This window comes from Oncorhynchus nerka, linkage group LG15 (genome assembly GCF_034236695.1).
Source record: "Oncorhynchus nerka isolate Pitt River linkage group LG15, Oner_Uvic_2.0, whole genome shotgun sequence".
Classification (NCBI taxonomy): domain Eukaryota; kingdom Metazoa; phylum Chordata; class Actinopteri; order Salmoniformes; family Salmonidae; genus Oncorhynchus; species Oncorhynchus nerka.
The window spans coordinates 36,982,697-37,004,129 of NC_088410.1; the positions used below are offsets into that span (position 1 = coordinate 36,982,697).

The 21,433-nt window shown below is 46.4% G+C and overlaps 1 protein-coding gene across 1 annotated transcript in view; it reads right to left on the minus strand.

The window, feature by feature from the left end:
- LOC115142604 (mucin-2-like) overlaps window positions 1-21,433 on the minus strand; it is a 36,742-nt gene that overhangs the window by 13,392 nt on the left and 1,917 nt on the right. The window contains exons 2-3 of the mRNA XM_029682185.2: window positions 2,491-3,218; window positions 2,116-2,206 (exon numbers count right to left, since the gene is read on the minus strand). Coding sequence (XP_029538045.2) covers window positions 2,116-2,206; window positions 2,491-3,127 — 728 coding nt within the window. The 5' untranslated portion in view covers window positions 3,128-3,218. The remainder of the gene's footprint in view (window positions 1-2,115; window positions 2,207-2,490; window positions 3,219-21,433) is intronic.

Here is a 21,433-nt window from a genome sequence, read left to right on the forward strand (position 1 = left end):
GACAGAGCTCTTCTAGGACTAGGGCACAAATATTAATATAATAACAATCAATAATTTCACTCCTTATTTAGCCATCTTACATTTAAAACATTTGTTCATCAAAAATTGTGAATAACTCACCACAGGTTAATGATAAGTGTGTGCTTGAAAGGATGTACACATAACTTTGCAATGTTGGGTTGTATTGGAGAGTCTCGGTCTTAAATCATTTTACACACAGTCTGTGCTTGTATTTAGCTTTCATGCCAGTGAGGGCCGAGAATCCACTCTCACATAGATACGTGGTTGAAAAGGGCATCAGTGTCTTAACAGCGCAGTCCTATCCAGAAATCTGGCAGTGTCTTCTGATTAAATTACATTTTCACAGAACCCCTTGTTGCAATTTCAATGAGGCTCTTGTGCCGATATCAGTAAGTGGACTGGAGGCAGGGTTTGAAAGGGATAATGAATCCAGTTGTTTGTGTCGTCAGTTCCGGGAAAGTACCTGCGTAATTGCTCACCCAGCTCACTCAGGTGCTTCCCGATATCACATTTGACATGGTAGCCACTTTAGACCATTACTGAGACACCCATAGAGTTGCTGGAACATCCCAGTGAGAGAGCGACCAGAGCCCCAGTGAATAACCGGTCTCCTGACCCCTCCTGTCTCAGCCTCCAGTATTTATGCTGCAGTAGTTTGTGTGTTGGGGGGCTAGGGTCAGTACTTCTCCTGTCCTATTCGGTGTCCTGTGTGAATTTAATTCTCTTTCTTTCTCTCTCTCGGAGGACCTGAGCCCTAGGACCATGCCTCAGGACTACCTGACATGATGACTCCTTGCTGTCCCCAGTCCACCTGGCCATGCTGCTGCTCCAGTTACAACTGTTCTGCCTTATTATTATCGGACCATGCTGGTCATTTATGAACATCTGGCCATGTTCTGTTATAATCTCCACCCGGCACAGCCAGAAGAGGACTGGCCACCCCACATAGCCTGGTTCCTCTCTAGGTTTTGGCCTTTCTAGGGAGTTTTTCCTAGCCACCGTGCTTCTACACCTGCATTTCTTGCTGTTTGGAGTTTTAGGCTGGGTTTCTGTACAGCACTTTGAGATATCAGCTGATGTACGAAGGGCTATATAAATACATTTGATTTGATTTTGATTTGATAACCCCTGCCCTGGAGGCAATAACCCAGGTGACTCAGTAGACTAGGGGGCAGTGTGAGATAGTGTGACTCAGTAGACTAGGGGGCAGTGTGAGATAGTGTGACTCAGTAGACTAGGGGGCAGTGTGAGATAGTGTGACTCAGTAGACTAGGGGGCAGTGTGAGATAGTGTGACTCAGTAGACTAGGGGGCAGTGTGAGATAGTGTGACTCAGTAGACTAGGGGGCAGTGTGAGATAGTGTGACTCAGTAGACTAGGGGGCAGTGTGAGATAGTGTGACTCAGTAGACTAGGGGGCAGTGTGAGATAGTGTGACTCAGTAGACTAGGGGGCAGTGTGAGATAGTGTGACTCAGTAGACTAGGGCTGCATCCCAAATGGCACCGTACTACTTTTGACCAGGACCCATAATGCTCTGGTCAACAGCAGCACAATATATATAATATGGAAAGCCATGAGACACAGTGGGAAACGTAATCTAATAACAGACCGGCAGGACCCACAATGGCCACTTTTCATCGATACTCAATTTCAGCTCCTCGCAAAACAAGTCGTTCACTTATCCGATTTGTCGAGTGATGCCTTTTGTGCAAAGCGGCTCTTCAGATCTTGGGTGATTGCATTGTGTTGTGTATGTGAGGGGAGAGGTTTTTTAAACTATAAACAGTGCCTTGGTTTTTCCCCCTCGAGTTCATTCAAATGCGTATCTGCCAGCCACAAATGTCACTGCCCGGTAAATCACTTTGCATGCCCGGTGCTGTTCACAAATGTCACTGGCCCGTAAATCACTTTGCATGCCCGGTGCTGTTCACAAATGTCACTGCCCGGTAAATCACTTTGCATGCCCGGTGCTGTTCACAAATGTCACTGCCCGGTAAATCACTTTGCATGCCCGGTGCTGTTCACAAATGTCACTGCCCGGTAAATCACTTTGCATGCCCGGTGGTGGTGCAGTCACGGGATAGGCTGCCTTACCTGGTTGTCTTGGAAACCGTCGTCCTATTGGGTTTGGCCGTGACTGCAGTGCTGGAAGGCTTGGGGGCAGCTGAGGCTGCAAGTCTGGAAGCTGGAGGAGAGGGAGAGCAAATGAGAGATGGGGGAGGAAAAAGGTGGAATGAAGATGAGGGGTGGGAGTGAGGACGGAGGACTGGGATGAAGGATTGGTGTAGTAGGAGTTGAGAGCAAATGTGTCTGCAGCCAAGCACAGGTGGGTTTGTGTGAGCTCTAAAATAAATAGGACAGTGACTAAAGACTCAACACGGGACAAAGGAAAACAAAAAGCTGTGTCTAACCAAAACATGATTAACAAGACTAAATACTCGGCAGTATGTTTGTGTGTATAGTCCTCACCTGTGGTTTTGGGTCTGGCCCCGGCCCCATTAATGGGACCAGCAGCAGGAGGTCTCCTCGTTGGAGTGCCAGGACCCATCGCCGCAGTCCTGGTAGCAGAGGTGGACCTGGGTACTCCGACAGCCTTCCTGTCAGCCACCTTAGTTTGGGTCCTGACAGTGGAAGCGGCGGCCGGCCCCACGTACCTCTTCGTGGCTGCAGCGGACGCCGATGCTCCGGCTGCGATAGTGGTGGTCTTCTTTTTGTCCAAAGCTGCTTTCTTGGCCAGGTCACTAGCTGTGGACTTTAAGCCATTGGCCATGTGGCTTGGGGCCGTGCCCGGACGAGAAGTGCTGGGTCCTGACGCCGGACCCGCTGTGGCCTTGGTGCCAGCTGTGCCTGGCCGCTGTTTAGCCAAGCCCACGGTCTTAGCCTTGGGTTTAGCTGCTGCCTTGCCATTGACCTCCTTGGACACAGGGGGCGCTGTAGGGTTTTCAGGCTGCGCTGTGCTGTTTTGGGTGTCTTCGGGCTGTGATGGAGGGGTTGGGGAAGTTGAAGGGGCTGGCTGGGCGGGCATCTCGTCGGTGGCCATCCCCTGGGTCGAGGGTTCGGCTCCTACAGCTTCTGTGGGCTCCATGGCAACCCCATCCGGTTTCATCCCTTGTAGGCCCGGCAACGGTCTCACTCACCGGATCACAAACACACTGAAACCGGAGTGGAACCAACGTCTTGCCAACAACCTCACAGATCTGAATGGGGAGAAGAGAGATACCGAAATGTTGACATTGAAATTGGTGTGAGAAAAAAAAAACATGTTTGTTTATCATAGAACTGCAAATACTGGTAGCAGAAGTCAAGTATATTATCAGAATAGCCACACATGAAACCATGCAGTCGGAGACAAGTAGTTAAAAAACCAACGGAAACAGCATGAGGCACATGGTCTCGCCGAGGAATTCGAAACTACTGGAAAAACAGGAGAGCAGCCAGGGAAGGCAACATGAAGATTTGTCACTCACACTGTATTGCCATCAGACAGCGTGAGGATCACAGAGACTGAGAACAGAGACATTTACAATCCATGACTAAAACTGGTATTGTCAGAGTACTATAAAAAAGTTTGACATGCAATAAGAGAAAACAAAATGTCCTCCAGCATATATGGAGAGTGAGGGAGAGAGACCGCAAGGCCTTACAAATCGACAGGCCGAGACAGGAAAACCAGGACCACACATCCCATTTGTTTGTGATTCTGCTGCCCAGATACTTACCACGATGACAGCCAGCAATTACTAAGAAAAGTCATACACTGGTTCTGGAAGGCCTCAATGGACAATACTGTGCGAAACAAATGTAGGGCGTGGATGGACATTTGGGGGTGGGGGTGGGGGGGTGCTGGATGAGCAGGATCTGGGGCTCATTAGCCTTGCTGGAGCCCCTCGAACCCTGGCAGGCTGCCTTCCCAAGCCAACGTGGCCTCCTCTCCCCATTGCTGCTTTTTCCTCATATACTCTACTTTCCACCCACCACCCCTCCCTATTTCAAGCCCTCCCACCCACTCCTCCAGCTCCCCCTGTCCAACTGCCCCTCTACCCCAGCACCAACAACAATAGTTCATTTCTCTTCAGTATACCCCCCTTCCCCTCACTCCTTTTATTCTTCGCCACTTGTTCCTCTTTCCACTACTCTACCCCCCTCGATACGCTATAAGATATGTTCTCAGTCAACAGATGGTCTGAGCTGAAATCTGTGTTTGGAGCTCAACAAACAGGCTTGGCAAGAGAGGAGGAAGAGAGTGGAGCACACGCAGGAGAGAGCAAGAGATGGACAAGGAAGGAGAGCAAGAAGAAAAGAGGGAGAGCGTAACAAAGAGGGAGTGAGTTAAGGGCGCAACAGAAGAAATGGAAGGGAGAGCAAGTGGGGGAAGGGAGAGAGGAATGGAAGAGGGGACTGGGAGAGCAGAGACACTTACGCAGAAGCCATCTGACTGAGGTCATCATTAATAGTTTGACTGAAATGTCAGTGGAGCAGATGGGGAAACCTAGAGGCCAAGCAGCAACTCTATTCGGTTACTTACAACTGAAGTCGGAAGTTTACATACACTTAGATTGGAGTCGTTAAAACCCATTTTTCAACCACTCCACAAATTTCTTGTTAACAAACTATAGGTTTTGGCAAGTCAGATAGGACATCTACTTTGTGCATGACAAATAATTTTTTCCAACAATTGTTTACAGAGATTATTTCACTTACAATTCACTGTATCACAATGCCAGTGGGTCAGAAGTCTACATACACTAAGTTGCCTGTGCCTTTAAACAGCTTGGAAAATACCAGAAAATGTCATGGCTTTAGAAGCTTCCGATAGGCAAATTGATATCATTTGAATCAATTGGAGGTGTACCTGTGGATGTATTTCAAGGCCTACCTTCAAACTCAGTACCACTTTGCTTGACATTATGGGAAAATCAAAAGAAATCAACTGATGTTGATGAAATCAACATCAGAAGAAAAAAAATGTAGACCTCCACAGGTCTGGTTCACCCTTGGGAGCAATTTCTAAATGCCTGAAGGTACCACGTTCATCTGTACAAACAATAGTACACAAGTATAAACACCATGGGACCACACAGCCATCATACCGCTCAGGAAGGAGACACGTCTCCTAGAGATGAACGTACTTTGGTAAGAAAAGTGCAAATCAATCCCAGAACAGCAAAGGGCCTTGTGAAGATGGAGGAAACAGGTACAAAAATATTTATATCCACAGTAAAACGAGTCCTATATCGACATAACCTGAAAAGCCACACAGCAAGGAAGAAGTCACTGCTCAAAAACCGCCATAAAAAAAAGCCAGACTACGGTTTGCAAATGCACATGGGGACAAAGATTCGTACTCTTTGGACAAATGTCCTCGTCTGATGAAGCAAATAGAACTGTTTGGCCATAATGACCATCTTTATGTTTGGAGGAAAAAGAGGGACGCTCGCAAGCCGAACACCACCATCCCAACTGTGAAGCACGGGGGTGGCAGCTTCAGGTTGTGGGGGTGCTTTGCTGCAGGTGCACTTCACAAAATAGATGGCATCATGAGGAAGGAAAATGATGTGGATATATTGAACCAACATCTCAAGATGTCAGTCAGGAAGTTAAAAGCTTGGTCGCAAATGAGTCTTCCAAATGGACAATGACCCCAAGCATACTTCCAAAGTTGTGGCAAAATGGCTTAAGGACAACAAGTCAGGGTATTGGAGTGGCCATCACAAAGCCCTGACCTCAAGCCTATAGAACATTTGTGGGCAGAACTGAAAAAGCATGTGCGAGCAAGGAGGCATATAAACCTGACTCAGTTCCACCAGCTCTGTCAGGAGGAATGGGCCAATATTCACCCAACTTATTGTGAGAAGCTTGTGGAAGGCTACCCAAAACATTTGACCCAAGTTAAACAATTTAAAGGCAATGCTACCAAATACCAATAGAGTACATGTCAACTTCTGACCCACTGGGAATGTGATGAAATAAATAAAAGCTGAAATAAAACCACTACTATTATTCTGACATTTCACATTAAGATAAACTGATCTAAGACGGGGACATTTTACTAGGATTAAATGTCAGGAATTGTGAAACATTTAGTTTAAATGCATTTTGCTAAAGTGTATGTAAACTTCTGACTTCAACAGTATTAACGTTGACACATACCATAGAGTGGAACACCTTGTCCCCAACTCCCCACACGAACCTCAGTTTGCTACTTATTCACACATTTTTATGTTTACAGAGGAATTTCTTTCCTTCAATACCGTTTGGCCTTGACCTGTTTGAGCGACACACGAGGCCTAACAGCCTTTTAGTCTAAGACAGGGTCAATTGGCAAATGACCGGACTAAAAAGGCAAATTAACAAGCAAATCACTTGCGGGGATCCTGTGGAACTCACTGGGCCAGTTCGATAGCGGACGGCCAATAGAACTAATACCAACACCTCTCCCCCAAAACACATGCACCCCTCTCAAATTTCCTCAATCTCTCTCCCTCCAAACCAATGGTCTGACCCCTATTTCAACCAGAGAGGACAAACAAAACGCCTTCAGTGCCATTTTCCATGGTTTCTTTTCATCTCCTCGTCCTTCTGGCTCCAACTGCAGGCAGAAAGGCTGCTGGCCGCAACCTCCCTTTTCTCCTCTCTTCTGTTACATATCTCCAGCACAGAGCAAGAGAGGGGTCAGGGAGGATAAAGGCACCATGAAGGGCCAAGTTTGCAGCCTTCAGTCAACTGAGAAGGGCTACACCAGAGCTGCAAGCTATTCTTACAGATCTCTACATTAGTCAATGATATATATACATTATAGCAATACTTCAAATCTTGATGACACAAGAGGTTGTGAAACAGAATTTGTTATCAATGACTTGGCTGAATCAAGTTTGGATTATTGCCCATGAGTTAGAGGCCAGTAGAGTTTCACAAAGACCTAGCACATTCAGCATTATCATCATCAATCTAATTTGGGAAGGAAACATGGCTAAACTTAATTGACTAATTTGTCAACTCTTCACAATATCACAAGTTCAACTCAATACTCAGTGTTTCAAACAACTTTGGATGGGCTCCGACACCAACGTAGCGATGTAGCGAAGAGTTAGGGAGATAGCGGGATGAGGGACGTCAGAGAGGGACGACTGCCAGCTAACTAAATCCAGCGGGCCGGGCAGGAGTCGGATTTAACGAGCAGGTGCTGTACCCGCGTTCGGTGGACAGCAGCAGGATAAAAGGGGGATGTTTTGGCCTTGGGCAGAATGGGCACTGGCCTGGATTTTACTTGTGCCCATCGCTGGTCCGGGCAAATGCCAGTGGCTGCTGACTTAACCACTAATGCCAGGGGCTTACCAAAGTGCAGCCTGTATCGCATTCCTTACCACGAACCGAGCCGACCTCCGGGTAGTGGTAGGTGGCATGATGGAGTCACTAAAACCCTACACATGCATATCAAGGGCTTTGTTGAACTGTAGTAAGGCGATTAGTGAGGGTGTTAGAGACGCCTCTGCTTCAGAGAAGCTAGCTGTAGTTTGTCCTATTTGAAACTATTGCACAGCATCTTTCTTAAAAACCACTCATCGTCAAAATGGCCTCATGACAAATTCTCTGGGAATTTCAGAGCTGCTTTCCATAGCCCTGGCCAAGTCTTAGCATAGATTTGCAATTGGAATGATTGAAAAGGGGAACGCCCACCAAAAAAAACAATAGAATAAACTGCACGGTTGATAGATATGAAAGGCGTCATGCATTTTTATGAAATAGTGAGCCATTGTGCTCCCCTCCATCATTTGCATAACAAATACCAGTAAAAAGAAAAAAGGGCTAATACCATCTTCAGGACAAAGCATGCTTACTTTCCAGCTAGCGCCAAAGCTAATATCACAATTAGCTCAATGCCCCTGGCAACAATTACCATGTGTTGGAAGTATGCAAATTCATAAGCCCCCGGGCTGCAGTCTGACAACACTGACTGGATAATAACTAGTGTCCAGGAAAACAAACTCTGCAAGTTGTCTGTTATTCTCTGGGTGTGTGGTTAAAGCTGCCATCGTAAGCCTGTTGGGGTGTGCTGTCTAGACGGAAGAAACTCGCTGCCCCAGTCTGTCTCATCTTTGCTGCGTTGCATCTTCTAACTCATCCCCCCCCCCCACCCCTCGTCTTTTTTTCTTGCAGTTTAATTACAGCTGTCTGCAATCATCCTACAGTGCCAGCCATGTTTTAGCCACGCAGCAAAATGGGTCACTTATAATACTCCTTTAATACAAACAGAGGGGGATTTATCTGTGTTGAGAGTGGGTTGGAAATGCAGTCGGACTACAGGGAGAACGAAAGAGGAAAAAGGAGCAAGGGTTGGGATGGAGGTTGGGGGTGTTACTGATGTCAGCTTAGTGTCATAACAGTCTTAACCACAGGTGAAAAATAGATTCTGCTCTCTGCTAGCTCACAGAGGGAGGTGAACGGGGAGAGTGCAGAGGGGAAATATGAGGGGTGTTTCAATGATAAATCTGCCCTAAAGGTTTGAGGTTGAGGCCTAGTGTCGTGTGCACATGTGCTGGAATGCCCGGGGAGGGCTCGGGCCAGGGTGTCTGTCGGTGAGCCGAGCCACCCCGTCCACATTCCAGCTCTGCCCATCAGGCTCCTCAGGGTAGAAGCCTATAAACAGCTGTCACAGGAAGGGTGTGTACGAATATATACACTGAAGAGTTGGTCCCATGTTTCATGAGCTGAAATAAAAGAACCCAGACATTTGCCATATGCACAAAAAGCTTATTTCTCTAAAATATTTCGGCACAAATTTGTTTACATCCCTGTTAGTGAGCATTTCTCTTTTGCCAAGATAATCCATCCACCTGACAGGTGTGGCATAAAAAGAAGCTGATTAAACATCATGATCATTACACAGGTGCACCTTGCGCTGGGGGTGATAAAGGGCCAGATGTCTCCAGTTTTTAGGGAGTGTGCAATTGGCATGTTGAATGTAGGAATGTCCACCACAGGTGTTAGAGTTTTGTTTGGGATGCTTTGGATCATCAGTGTGTTCCAGTTCCCGCCGATATCCAGCAACTTTGCACAGCCATTGAAGGGGAGTGGGACAACATTCCACAGCACACGATCAACAGCCAGCTCAACAGCCAGCTCAACTACGCGAAGGAGAGGTGTCGCACTGCATGAGGCAAATCGTGGTGACACCAGATACCGACTGGTTTCCTGATTCACACCACTACTTTATCTGACACCAACAGACGCATATCTGTATTCCCAGTCCTGTGAAATCCATAGATTAGGGCCTAATTTATTCATTTAAATTGAATGACTTCCTTATATGAACTGTGACTCAGTCAAATCTTTGTTCAGTATATACGTTGTGAGAGAGCGCGCAGGGGACGGTCTACCAGATGAATCATTCTTCTGATTCCATGTGCCGTACAGGTAACTTGCATCATCTTTGACTACAAGACTGTGGACAATAGACCTCCATTTTAGACTGCACTGCCAAAGCAAACCCTGTATCTGTGACCAACCTTCCCTGACTGCCCCTGTGCTTGACAAAGACAACCCAATTGAGCATTGAACACAACGTCTGCTAGCTAGACTAAACTGGGCCTGGATGGTAGAGACTATGGTGTAACTGAGCTGTATAGCGCCATGGGTGTTCGACAAACAGGGGCCTCAGTCTCTGGTTATTCATTAATGGACTGCTGTCTGAGTGAGGCCTTGCTATGTGGAGGCCTCCAAAGTACTGGAGCTCTGGCCAAAGGAAACACAGGCTTCATTCAGTGTGTGTGTGTGTGTATGACAGGAAAGGAGGGTGGGAGTGAGTGGAGAGGCTTTAGAAAGACCAGAGTTTTGTAGGAGAACAGAGTATTGGAGAAGGAGGGGTTTATTAGGGAAGGGGGTTTCCAACAGAGAACTTCGTTATTGGACCAGTTCCCTGCAGACAGGAAGGGGGCAGTCACTATTCAAAGTCAACAACTGACCAAGTTCACCAGAAGTTACAATGCATTTTGACCAAAGCAGATACACCAGGGTCATCTTCATTAGGGAAAATCGTAGCAAAGCATTTTGCAATGGAAAACAAAAACTGGACCAATAAGAAATGCTGGTTCAGGTAATCCTTCCCCTTGTCAGACCATTTTCTTCAGTTGACTGCCTAATGAATGACCCAAGTCATTAACCTACCAACTGCATGAGAACACATGCTCCTAAATACTTCATTTCCACAGAGGGGAAAAAAAAAAAATGTTAGGCCAGTTCTGGCTTTCCCTGCTTATCTAGACTGCCAGCCTGTCCAAAGAGGGAGCAAATATATTTAGTAAGAGGGGGATGTTGAATGAACTCTTAGGATTGGTGGTGGAAGAGCGAAGGATGGGGTGAAGTGTGTGTGGAGAGAGCATAAGAGACTGTTCCTTCGTCTGCCCATATAAGGCAGTGTTGCAGAGTTCTGCTGCATCACCACAGAGCACTCAGAAGACATGGCACGCAGAAAGATCCAATCTCATAATGAAATCCACCAACACAAGATAGTCATTACTCACAGCATAATGACAAGAGAGGCTCTGCTGAGCATATGAGCCCAGCTCAGTTCTCAACCCAGTTGCATGGCTGTCTCCTTCCTTCTCAACTAAATGAAAAGATGCTGTGGTCATCGACATAGGAGTCCCTGCTCTCAATTTTGAAGATACAGCAAATCAACAAAGGCAAACCAGGCAGGTCACTAGTGATGCAAGTCGGTATTCGACATCCATCCATGTCTGAGGACGTCGGGAGATGGCGTAGAAACCAGCCACTAGGGGCAACAGTGAGCACTGTTACCGTCAAGGAGGCTTTGGTTGTGGACGGGGATGGAAGTCGGAAGTTTACGTACACCTTAGCCAAATACATTTAAACTCAGTTTCACAATTCCTGACATTTAATCCGAGTAAAAAGTCCCCATTTTAGGTCAGTTAGGATCACCACTTTATTTTAAGAATGTGAAATGTCAGAATAACAGGAGAGAGAATGATTTCAGCTTTTATTTGTTTCTTTCATCACATTCCCAGTGGGTCAGAAGTTTACATGCACTCAATTAGTATTTGGTAGCATTGCCTTTAATAAAAAAACTTTTAAAAACTTGGGTCAAACATTTCAGGTAGACTTCCACAACAAGTTGGGTGAATATTGGCCCATTCCTCCTGACAGAGCTGGTGTAACCGAGTCAGGTTAGTAGGCCTCCTTGCTCGCACACGGTTTTTCAGTTCTTCCCACAATTTTTTTATGGATTGAGGTCAGGGCTTTGTGATGGCCACTCCAATACCTTTGTTGTCTTTAAGCCATTTTGCCACAACTTTGGAAGTATGCTTGGGGTCATTGTCCATTTGGAAGACCAATTTGCAACCAAGCTTTAACTTCCTGACTGATGTCTTGAGATGTTGATTCAATATATTCAGATCATTTTCCTTCCTCATAATGCCACCTATTTTGTGAAGGGCACCAGTCCCTCCTACAGCAAAGCACCCCACAACATGCTGCCACCCCTACTCTTCATGGTTGGGATGGTATCCTTCGGCTTGCAAGCCTCCCCCTTTAACTCCAAACATAACAATGGTCATTATGGCCAAACAGTTCTATTTTTGTTCCATCAGACCAGAGGACATTTCTCCAAAAAGTACAGATCTTTGACCCCATGTGCAGTTGCAAACCGTAGTCTGGCTTTTTTATTGGCGGTTTTGGAGCAGTGGCTTCTTCCTTGCTGAGCGGCCTTTCAGGTTATGTTGATATAGGACTCGTTTTACTGTGGATATAGATACTTTTGTACCAGTTTCTTCCAGCATCGTCACAAGGTCCTTTGCTGTTCTGGGATTGATTTGCACTTTTCGCACCAAAGTACGTTCATTTCTAGGTGACAGAACACATCTCCTTCCTGAGCTGTATGACGGCTGCGTGGTCCCATGCTGTTTATACTCGCGTACTATTGTTTGTACAGATGAACATGGTACCTTCAGGCGTTTGGAAATTGCTCCCAAGGATGAACCCGGTGATGTGCTGTGCAGACCTCACTACCCTCTGGAGAGCCTTACGGTTATGGGCGGAGCAGTAGCCGTACCAGGCGGTGATACAGCCCGACAGGATGCTCTTGATTGTGCATCTGTAAAAGTTTGACTGTTTTTGGTGACTGGAGACTGAAGAAATTCATCTCGAGGCTGAAGAGGCGCTGCTGCGCCTTCACCACGCTGTCTGTGTTGGTGGACCATTTCAGTTTGTCCGTGATGTGTACACTGAGGAACTTAAAAAAAAAAAACTTTCCACCCTCTCCACTATTGTCCCGTTGACGTGGATAGGGGGCCGCTCCCTCTGCGGTTTCCTGAAGTCCACGATCATATCCTTTATGTTGACATTGAGAATTAGGTTATTTTCCTGACACCACACTCAGAGGGCCCGCACCTCCTCACTGTAGGCAGTCTCATCGTTGTTGGTAATCAAGCCTGCCACTGTAGTGCCGTCTGCAAACTTATTGAGTTGGAGGCGTGCATGGCCACGTAGTCGTGGGTGAACAGGGAGTACAGGAGAGGGCCCCAGTGTTGAGGGTCAGCTTCTAAAGCAATGACATCATTTTCCAAGCTGTATAAAAGGCAGTCAACTTAGTGTATGTAAACTTCTGACCCACTGGAATTGTGATACAGTGAATTTAGCAAGACACCCCCAATAAAGGAGTGGTTCTGCAGGTGGGGACCACAGACCACTTCTCAGTTCCTATGCTTCCTGGCTGATATTTTGGTCACTTTTGAATGCTGGCGGTGCTTTCACTCTAGTGGTAGCATGAGACGGAGTCTACAACCCACACAAGTGGCTCAGGTAGTGCAGCTCATCCAGGATGGCACATCAATGCGAGCTGTGGCAAGAAGGTTTGCTGTGTCTGTCAGCGTAGTGTCCAGAGCATGGAGGCGCTACCAGGAGACAGGCCAGTACATCAGGAGACGTGGAGGAGGCCGTAGGAGGGCAACAACCCAGCAGCAGGACCGCTACCTCCGCCTTTGTGCAAGGAGGAGCAGGAGTACTGCCAGAGCCCTGCAAAATGACCTCCAGCAGGCCACAAATGTGCATGTGTCTGCTCAAACGGTCAGAAACAAACTCCATGAGGGTGGTATGAGGGCCTGACGTCCACAGGTGGGGGTTGTGCTTACAGCCCAACACCGTGCAGGACGTTTGGCATTTGCCAGAGAACACCAAGATTGGCAAATTCGCCACTGGCGCCCTGTGCTCTTCACAGATGAAAACAGGTTCACACTGAGCACATGTGACAGAGTCTGGAGACGCCATGGAGAACGTTCTGCTGCCTGCAACATCCTCCAGCATGACCGGTTTGGCGGTGGGTCAGTCATGGTGTGGGGTGGAATTTCTTTGGGGGGCCACAAAGCCCTCCATGTTTTCGCCAGAGGTAGCCTGACTGCCATTAGGTACCGAGATGAGATCCTCAGACCCCTTGTGAGACCATATGCTGGTGCGGTTGGCCCTGGGTTCCTCCTAATGCAAGACAATGCTAGACCTCATGTGGCTGGAGTGCGTCAGCAGTTCCTGCAAGAGGAAGGCATTGATGCTATGGACTGGCCTGCCCGTTCCCCAGACCTGAATCCAATTGAGCACATCTGGGACATCATGTCTCGCTCCATCCACCAACGCCACGTTGCACCACAGACTGTCCAGGAGTTGGCGGATGCTTTAGTCCAGGTCTGGGAGGAGATCCCTCAGGAGACCATCCGCCACCTCATCAGGAGCATGCCCAGGCGTTGTAGGGAGGTCATAAAGGCACGTGGAGGCCACACACACACTACTGAGCCTCATTTTGACTTGTTTTAAGGACATTACATCGAAGTTGGATCAGCCTGTAGTGTGGTTTTCCACTTTAATTTTGAGTGTGACTCCAAATCCATACCTCCATGGGTTGATAAAAATTATCAATGGAAATCAAATTTATGTGATTTTGTTGTCAGCACATTTAACTATGTAAAGAAAAAAGTATTTAATAAGAATATTTCATTCATTCAGATCTAGGATGTGTTACTTTAGTGTTCCCTTTGTTTTTTGAGCAGTACATTTACATTTAAGTCATTTAGCAGACGCTCTTATCCAGAGCGACTTACAAATTGGTGCATTCACCTTATGACATCCAGTGGAGCAGCCACTTTACAATAGTGCATCTAAATCTTTTAAGGGGGGGGGGGGGTGAGAAGGATTACTTTATCCTATCCTAGGTATTCCTTAAAGAGGTGGGGTTTCAGGTGTCTCCGGAAGGTGGTGATTGACTCCGCTGTCCTGGCGTCGTGAGGGAGTTTGTTCCACCATTGGGGGGCCAGAGCAGCGAACAGTTTTGACTGGGCTGAGCGGGAACTGTACTTCCTCAGTGGTAGGGAGGCGAGCAGGCCAAAGGTGGATGAACGCAGTGCCCTTGTTTGGGTGTAGGGCCTGATCAGAGCCTGTTTGTAAAACAGGTCAGGTTTTTTTGAGTATGGATTCAGTTCCACCAAGGATGGCGAGCCGCCCGAATCCAGGACATCAATGAAGATTTGCATGTGAAGATTTATTTTCCTTGGAGAACACTGAATTTGCACCATACTAAGGTGTGTGGTAGGATTTCTCTTGCAAGGCATCATACATTGCAGTGGGATTGTTAGAAGCACATGCTACACTTAAGCGCCTTAGTGTTTATTTATCGGCTCAGTCACTCACATTTGATTCCATCTTATGGTGGTTTATGTTAATATTTGTGAATTGGTTTGTGTTTTATGTGGACTCATGTTTATTGTATTGCCATTTCAACTTTGAAATCTGAGAGACCCTCAGAGTTGGGTGCACCCTAGTTAACTATAGGCCGACATCTAAGTCTGTTGTACTGTTGATGCATTTCATTCATATTGAGCTCGTTGTACAAATTTCACAAATCAATATTTACTCAAGGTGATTCATTTTTTGTCAGTGTTTTTATTTACAAAATACAAGCCGGCGTTCCTTTCCTAAATTATCCAGTGGGTTTTCATTTCCCCCTATTGCTCCAGTAGCGAACCTAACTGATCCAATAGTTTAAGCTTAAACATACAGTAGCCCAGTGTTTAGCAATTGTTACATATGCATCGCCTGAGTAGCCTCTTCTCCAAGCGTAGAGAATATATACATGCACAGAATCTTTTAGTGATGTAGACTAAAGATCCTAAAAAAGCCAGATCTGCAGCCACTCCGTAACAAAAACAGGCGATGTTGGACAAGGCACACACCCTACTGTGGGCTCTCCCAATGAAGCTATGCACCACTGCCTTCCCATGCACACCCTATGGTGGCAGTCTTTTCACAGTGACCTGAGGGTGAGGGCAGGGTGCTGATCTCCTATGAGGCATCGCAACCGGAGAAACTCTCCCATAGAAGATAGCTTCCTGACCTTTACCCTTCCGTTTAACCAGATCCACTGGCACAATGGACTCAAGAGTGGAATGGAATTACTCAGTGGGAATATGAGCTCATGCCATCGCTCGTAACTAAAGCCCATAGCATCTCATCTGGCAATACACTGAAGAGGTAGTGCTCATTTGAGTTGGAGACAGAATTGAAGCATAAAACCTATGTCAATGACAAATCAAATCGCAAAAATGACCTACCAAATCCCTCCATGGCTAATCAAAAACACACACAGGATCCCCAAGCCAGCCAGCATGAAATGTCTTAGGGTACAATCCAAAACATGGGACCCCCTACTGGAGCCCTGCACGGGCATGTATTTTACGCCGCCCAAACCCTAACCATGCCCAAGACATTCAGGCCCTATTGTTTCTGCCAAGGTTAAGGCCCAGCCCAAAATCAGAAATGACTTCCTCCATTAGTAAACCTTTTAGCTGCTACTCTCCATCTGTCACAAGCTCCCTGCACTCGGAGTCCGTGAGTAACCATAGCAAGGGCTCCACTTGGGCTGCTCTGCTCAATGAAGAGACATTAGAGCAGTTAGCTGTAAACTCCTGACAAAACGCAAGGAACATCGTTATGATCCTAGTCAGGTATGACTACTGCGCAGCAGAGCACAAGCAAATGGCTCAGCTTCAAAATGATAGAAGTCAATTTAGTGACACCCGAACCCTGCCCGTACCCTAGTTATTGATGAATAAACAGGCCTTAACCCGATGTTTAATGTCGGGGCCCGTCGACCTCAGGTCAGGTAGCGGAGCTCTACCCCACCAAGCGCCCTTTTCCTGCATCACCCCACCCCTCACTGGGGGTCGTCCGCACTGGGGGTCTCTGGAAGCCCTGCCCCATGTATAGCTGGCGCACCACAGAGCTTGTTAACTCTAGACAAAGACCTGTATGAGGTGTCTGCACAGTCCCACTTCCTGGATGACTGATGAGGCTGGGGCAGACCCCGTTGGAGACACCAGGGCACAAGGCCCCTTTGCCAACTTGGATAGACCATAGATATATACAGAGAAAACAAATATGCTTCCAAGCTATTCTATGGACCAGTAGTGGACATCTCCAAGTCATGGAGGACTGCAGTGTGTGCATGCTCCTGTTCCAGTCCAGCTCCTATGAAGTAACCCTATCCTGGTGTAATGAAAGACCAGAATTAGTTGATTGCTTGGCTGAAGTATGCGTGTCCTGCGCTGCAGCCCTCCAGGATCAGAGCTCCTGTCCATGACATATAGGATGGACACTAAGCATTGGCTTAGCCATGCTAAACAATTCATTAGCTGGACCGTGTACTTAAACCACACGTTAATGATAATTCATTCCATAGGGGGACATGGAGATGTGCTAAGTGGCGTTAAAGCACTCGATAATGAGGAGGATAAGACTGTGGCAAGTCACGATACAGGCTAAGTGGATAGTTAGTGTAGCCAATTAGCCTTGGGGGAGTCAGATGGGATGGACTAGCCTAACAAGGTAGTGTTAAGGGAAATCATAAGACAATGGGGTAACCTAGTCATTTAGCCTGGGGGGGAATAAGAAGGGAATGGACTCGAGGCCAGCACAATCTAGTTAAACTGGACCAGGTTCAAAGCAGCACTGAGCCAGGTTTGGTCTGGGGGTCTCTTCAGGACAAGGCGCGAATGGGGCCGAATGTTCCCGCAGGGTGGGAGATGGTGTGTTTTTATTTGTATTTTTTTAAACCTTTATTTAACTAGGCAAGTCAGTTAAGAACAAATTCTTATTTTCAATGACGGCCTAGGAACAGTGGGTTAACTGCCTGTTCAGGGGCAGAACGACAGATTTGTACTTTGTCAGCTCGGGGATATGAACTTGCAACCTTTCGGTTACTAGTCCAACGCTCCGGGTAGCCGTGTGTGCTGGTTGTCAGTGGGTAATCTGAGGATTAAAAGGTAACAGACAGGGCCCATTGTCTGCCCCTGTGCCCACTGAGCCCCCTTTGTCCTAGGGCATAGAGGGGCGTATGGATTAGTTTAGCCAGGGCAGGGGGACAGGGGTATCAGCTGGCACGCTAGGTTTTGGCAAAAATCCCACGAGAACAACCAGACCTGGGACACTAGGGCTCTAAATTCATAAATCCTTGATTCCTCACATCTTCTCAAACCCCATTGGAGAAAGTCTGAAGGGTTTGCGAAGGAGGCAAGGGGATAGGTTGCAGGGAATCACTGAAAGACTAATTGAGATAAAGCCACGACAGACCAGGGACACCAGGCTTTGGAGGGATGGGGAGGGTGAGGCTTACAGTGGGATGGCTACAGGGCTGCTTCTCTCTGGGGATCAGGAAGTAAGTCAATAGTGGAAAGTAGCTGTGCTCTGTGGTGCTGCTGCCTCAGGGCCAGATCAGTTACCAGAGCTATGAGCAGCCAGGGTGAGCCCAGGCCAGATGGACTGATCCCATTGCGCCTGCCACACACTTGGGGGCACACACACCATGCCTCTATTACTGAACACACAGACCTAGGTTACTCATGGGTCAAGAGGCAGACCAGAGCAAAGCAGGATGTGTGTAACCAGCCACAACACACACAGACAGCAAGGGCCGTCATACACACACCTCAAACGTTGGGGTCAACGCCTAACCACAAATCAAACCTCGTCCCAAAGCAGCCCATTATAACAAACCAGATTTGAATGAGGCCTCATTGGAAAAATATTAACTAAGTGGACTTAATAGTTCCTTGAGCAAGCATCGCACAGTCAGACCAGAACACAAAGGATCTGACAAACAAATTCCTGAATGTGCTGAACACTTTGGCTCATAGCAGAGCACAGAGCCACATGTCACAATGTCAGGCAGCCACAGAGTCCAAAAGCAGTGCGTGTCCATTGCTTCATGGCTAATAAAGAGAACACCGAATGCCAAGGCACAGACCACCACAGTGGCAAGCGCTACAGCAGCACAACCAACCACAGCTTCCCATGGGACAGCCGGCAGGAGCCCTTCCAGACTGGAGACCGTGTCCCAAATAGCACCCTACTCCCTATATTTGGGGCCGACTTACTGAGACGCCATAGAAACCAGCGAGAGAATGCATGATGAAACCTACTGTAATTGTATTTCACAGCAGATGTGTGCCATACGTAATGCAGCAAATTTAGGGATTTTATGGCAGTTGATAGGGCAGATAATAGCTAGTCCCGTCAGGGTGTGTAATTAGGTAGTATATCATCTGCTCACTATGCAGGGCAAAGAAAATGGATTTGAGCCCAGTGACCTTGACATGCATTGCGTAATATCTCAGCAGCTGTTTCATTGATGCTTTCACATGGCCCCAACAATGACCAGCGCAAATAAGGACGCATTAGCAACCATACAAGTGGAAAGCCATGAGTCAACAGCACACTTTTGTGACACCCGCACTCCCAAGACCATTATTTAAGTGAATTTGTTGAAGGCGCCCAACGAAATAACTCAGATACTGACCTGCAGAGTTTTACGGCTGTATCCAATTTAAGCAGCGGTCCCGGTCACGCGATCGGAAACAATGCAATGCCAACCACCTGGATTTCTGTTAGTCTTACCTAAAATAGACAACTGCAGCTGCCCCATAGGGCACCATGCTGACTAACAAGGGCGTCCAGACTACAGGAGAGGAACCATTTGAAGTGCACCAGTGCATTTACATTCCAAGACCAGTTGGTTGCCAATCACATGACTCTCATCGAGAGAACGTTAGTTCTACGAGGCTGAACTAAAGTCAGTTCTCTTTCAATAACTACAGCGATAAGGATGATTTTAGTGTTGGTAATACTGATCCTAAACCTGCACGTAGGGTAGTCTCGTCAACCCAACCATAGACAAAAGCAGTAACTAGGGTATTTTTCTGGCATAGGGAAACTGTCAATACTTTATCCACTTTCATAAAATACTGAATAGCAAGATGGAGATTAGAGGTCGAACGATTATGATTTTTCAACGCCAATACCGATAATTGGAGGACCAAAAAGGCCAATACGGATTAATGAGCAGATTTAAAAAAAAAAATGTTTTTGTAATAATGACAATTACAACAATACTGAATGAACACTTATTTTAACTTAATATAATACATCAATAAAATCAATTTAGCCTCAAATAAATAATGAAACATGTTCAATTTGGTTTAAATAATGCAAAAACAGTGTTGGAGAATAAAGTAAAAGTGCAATATGTGCAATGCAAGAAAGCGAACGTTTAAGTTCCTTGAGACCATATGAAAGCTGGTGGTTCCTTTTAACATGAGTCTTCAATATTCCCAGGTAAGAAGTTTTAAGTTGTAGTTATTATAGGAATTATAGGACTATTTCCCTCTATACCATGTGTATTTCATTAACCTTTGACTATTAGATGTTCTTATAGGCACTTTAGTATTGCCAGTGTAACAGTATAGCTTTCCGTCCCTCTCCTCGCTCCTCCCTGGGGTCGAACCAGCAACACAACGACAACAGCTACCCTAGAAGCAGCGTTACCCATGCAGAGTAAGGGGAATAACTACTAGAAGGCTCAGAGCGAGTGACGTTTGAAACGCTATTAGTGCGCGCTAACTAGCTAGCCATTTCACTTCGGTTACACCAGCCTCATCTCGGGAGTTGATAGGCTTGAAGTCATAAACAGCGCAATGCTTGACGCACAACAAAGAGCTGCTGGCAAAACGCACGAAAGTGCTGTTTGAATGAATGTTTACGCGCCTGCTTCTGCCTACCACCGCTCAGACAGATTATATGCAACACAGAACACGCTAGATAATATATAGTAATATCAACCATGTGTAGTTAACTAGTGATTATGATTGTTTGTTTTAATAAGATAAGTTTAATGCTAGCTAGCAACTTACATTGGCTTACTGCATTTGCGTAACAGGCAGTCCTTGTGGAGTGCAACGAGAGAGAGGCAGGTCATTATTGCGTTGGACTAGTTAACTGTAAGGTTGCAAGATTGATTCCCCGAGCTGACAATGTGAAAATCTGTCGTTCTGCCCCTGAACAAGGCAGTTAACCCACCGTTCATAGGCAGTCATTGAAAATAAGAATGTGTTCTTAACTGACTTGCCTAGTTAAATAAAAAAAGGTATAAATTTATTATTTATTTATAAATCGGCGCCCAAAAATACAGATTTCCGATTGTTATGAAAACTTGAAATCGGCCATTCCGATTAATCGGTCAACCTCTAATGGAGATCAGAGATTAGAGTTTTTTTTTTTTTTACCTTTATCTAACTAGGCAAGTCAGTTAAGAACAAATTCTTATTTTTCGATGATGGCATAGGAACAGTGGTTTAACTGCCTTGTTCAGGGGCAGAACGACAGGTTACCTGGTCAGCTCGGGAATTCGATCTTGCAACCTTACAGTTAACTAGTCCATCGCATCAACTACCTGCAAAACCACCGCAAAGGTTTTGCCTGAAAACTTTGGTTTTGAATTGCAGCGTTTTGTTCTGTCCTCCCTGCGATTTGTTGGGAGAGTCCCCTGAATTCCCCCACTTATTGACGTAGTGTGATATAGTTCTTCTATGCCAAAAGAGCCCATAATTAAAACTAGACTCTAGGTCACTGACTACCAACCTCTAGTCTATTTAGACCTGACACTGCAGAGGTTTAGGATGAGGACAGAGGAAGTGGCGACCGTAAAGGGGTAGTGGTATTATCTTAAACCGAGGTATCAAAGTCATTTTCCCCCAGGGGCCACATTTGGTCTTCAATAAGGCAGGCTACAGAATTTGTTATATTTAAAAATAAGCTAAATATTGTCCTCCGTCTATAGTTTCCGGAATTTTCAATGCTCCCTGACATGTAGGTGATTATTAGTGAGCTGGACACATTCAAGAAACTGTTTGAATGTAGGTCCATTATAATTGACAGTTGATTTGGTTTTTAGTCATTTTAAAGTATATTTAAAAATATATGTTATAATAATAAGAGCACCCGCGGGCCATATTGGACCCCCCTCCCTGACTGCATGTTTGACACCCCTGATCTTGTTAGGAGCCCAGGCTGCCATAGGCATCAG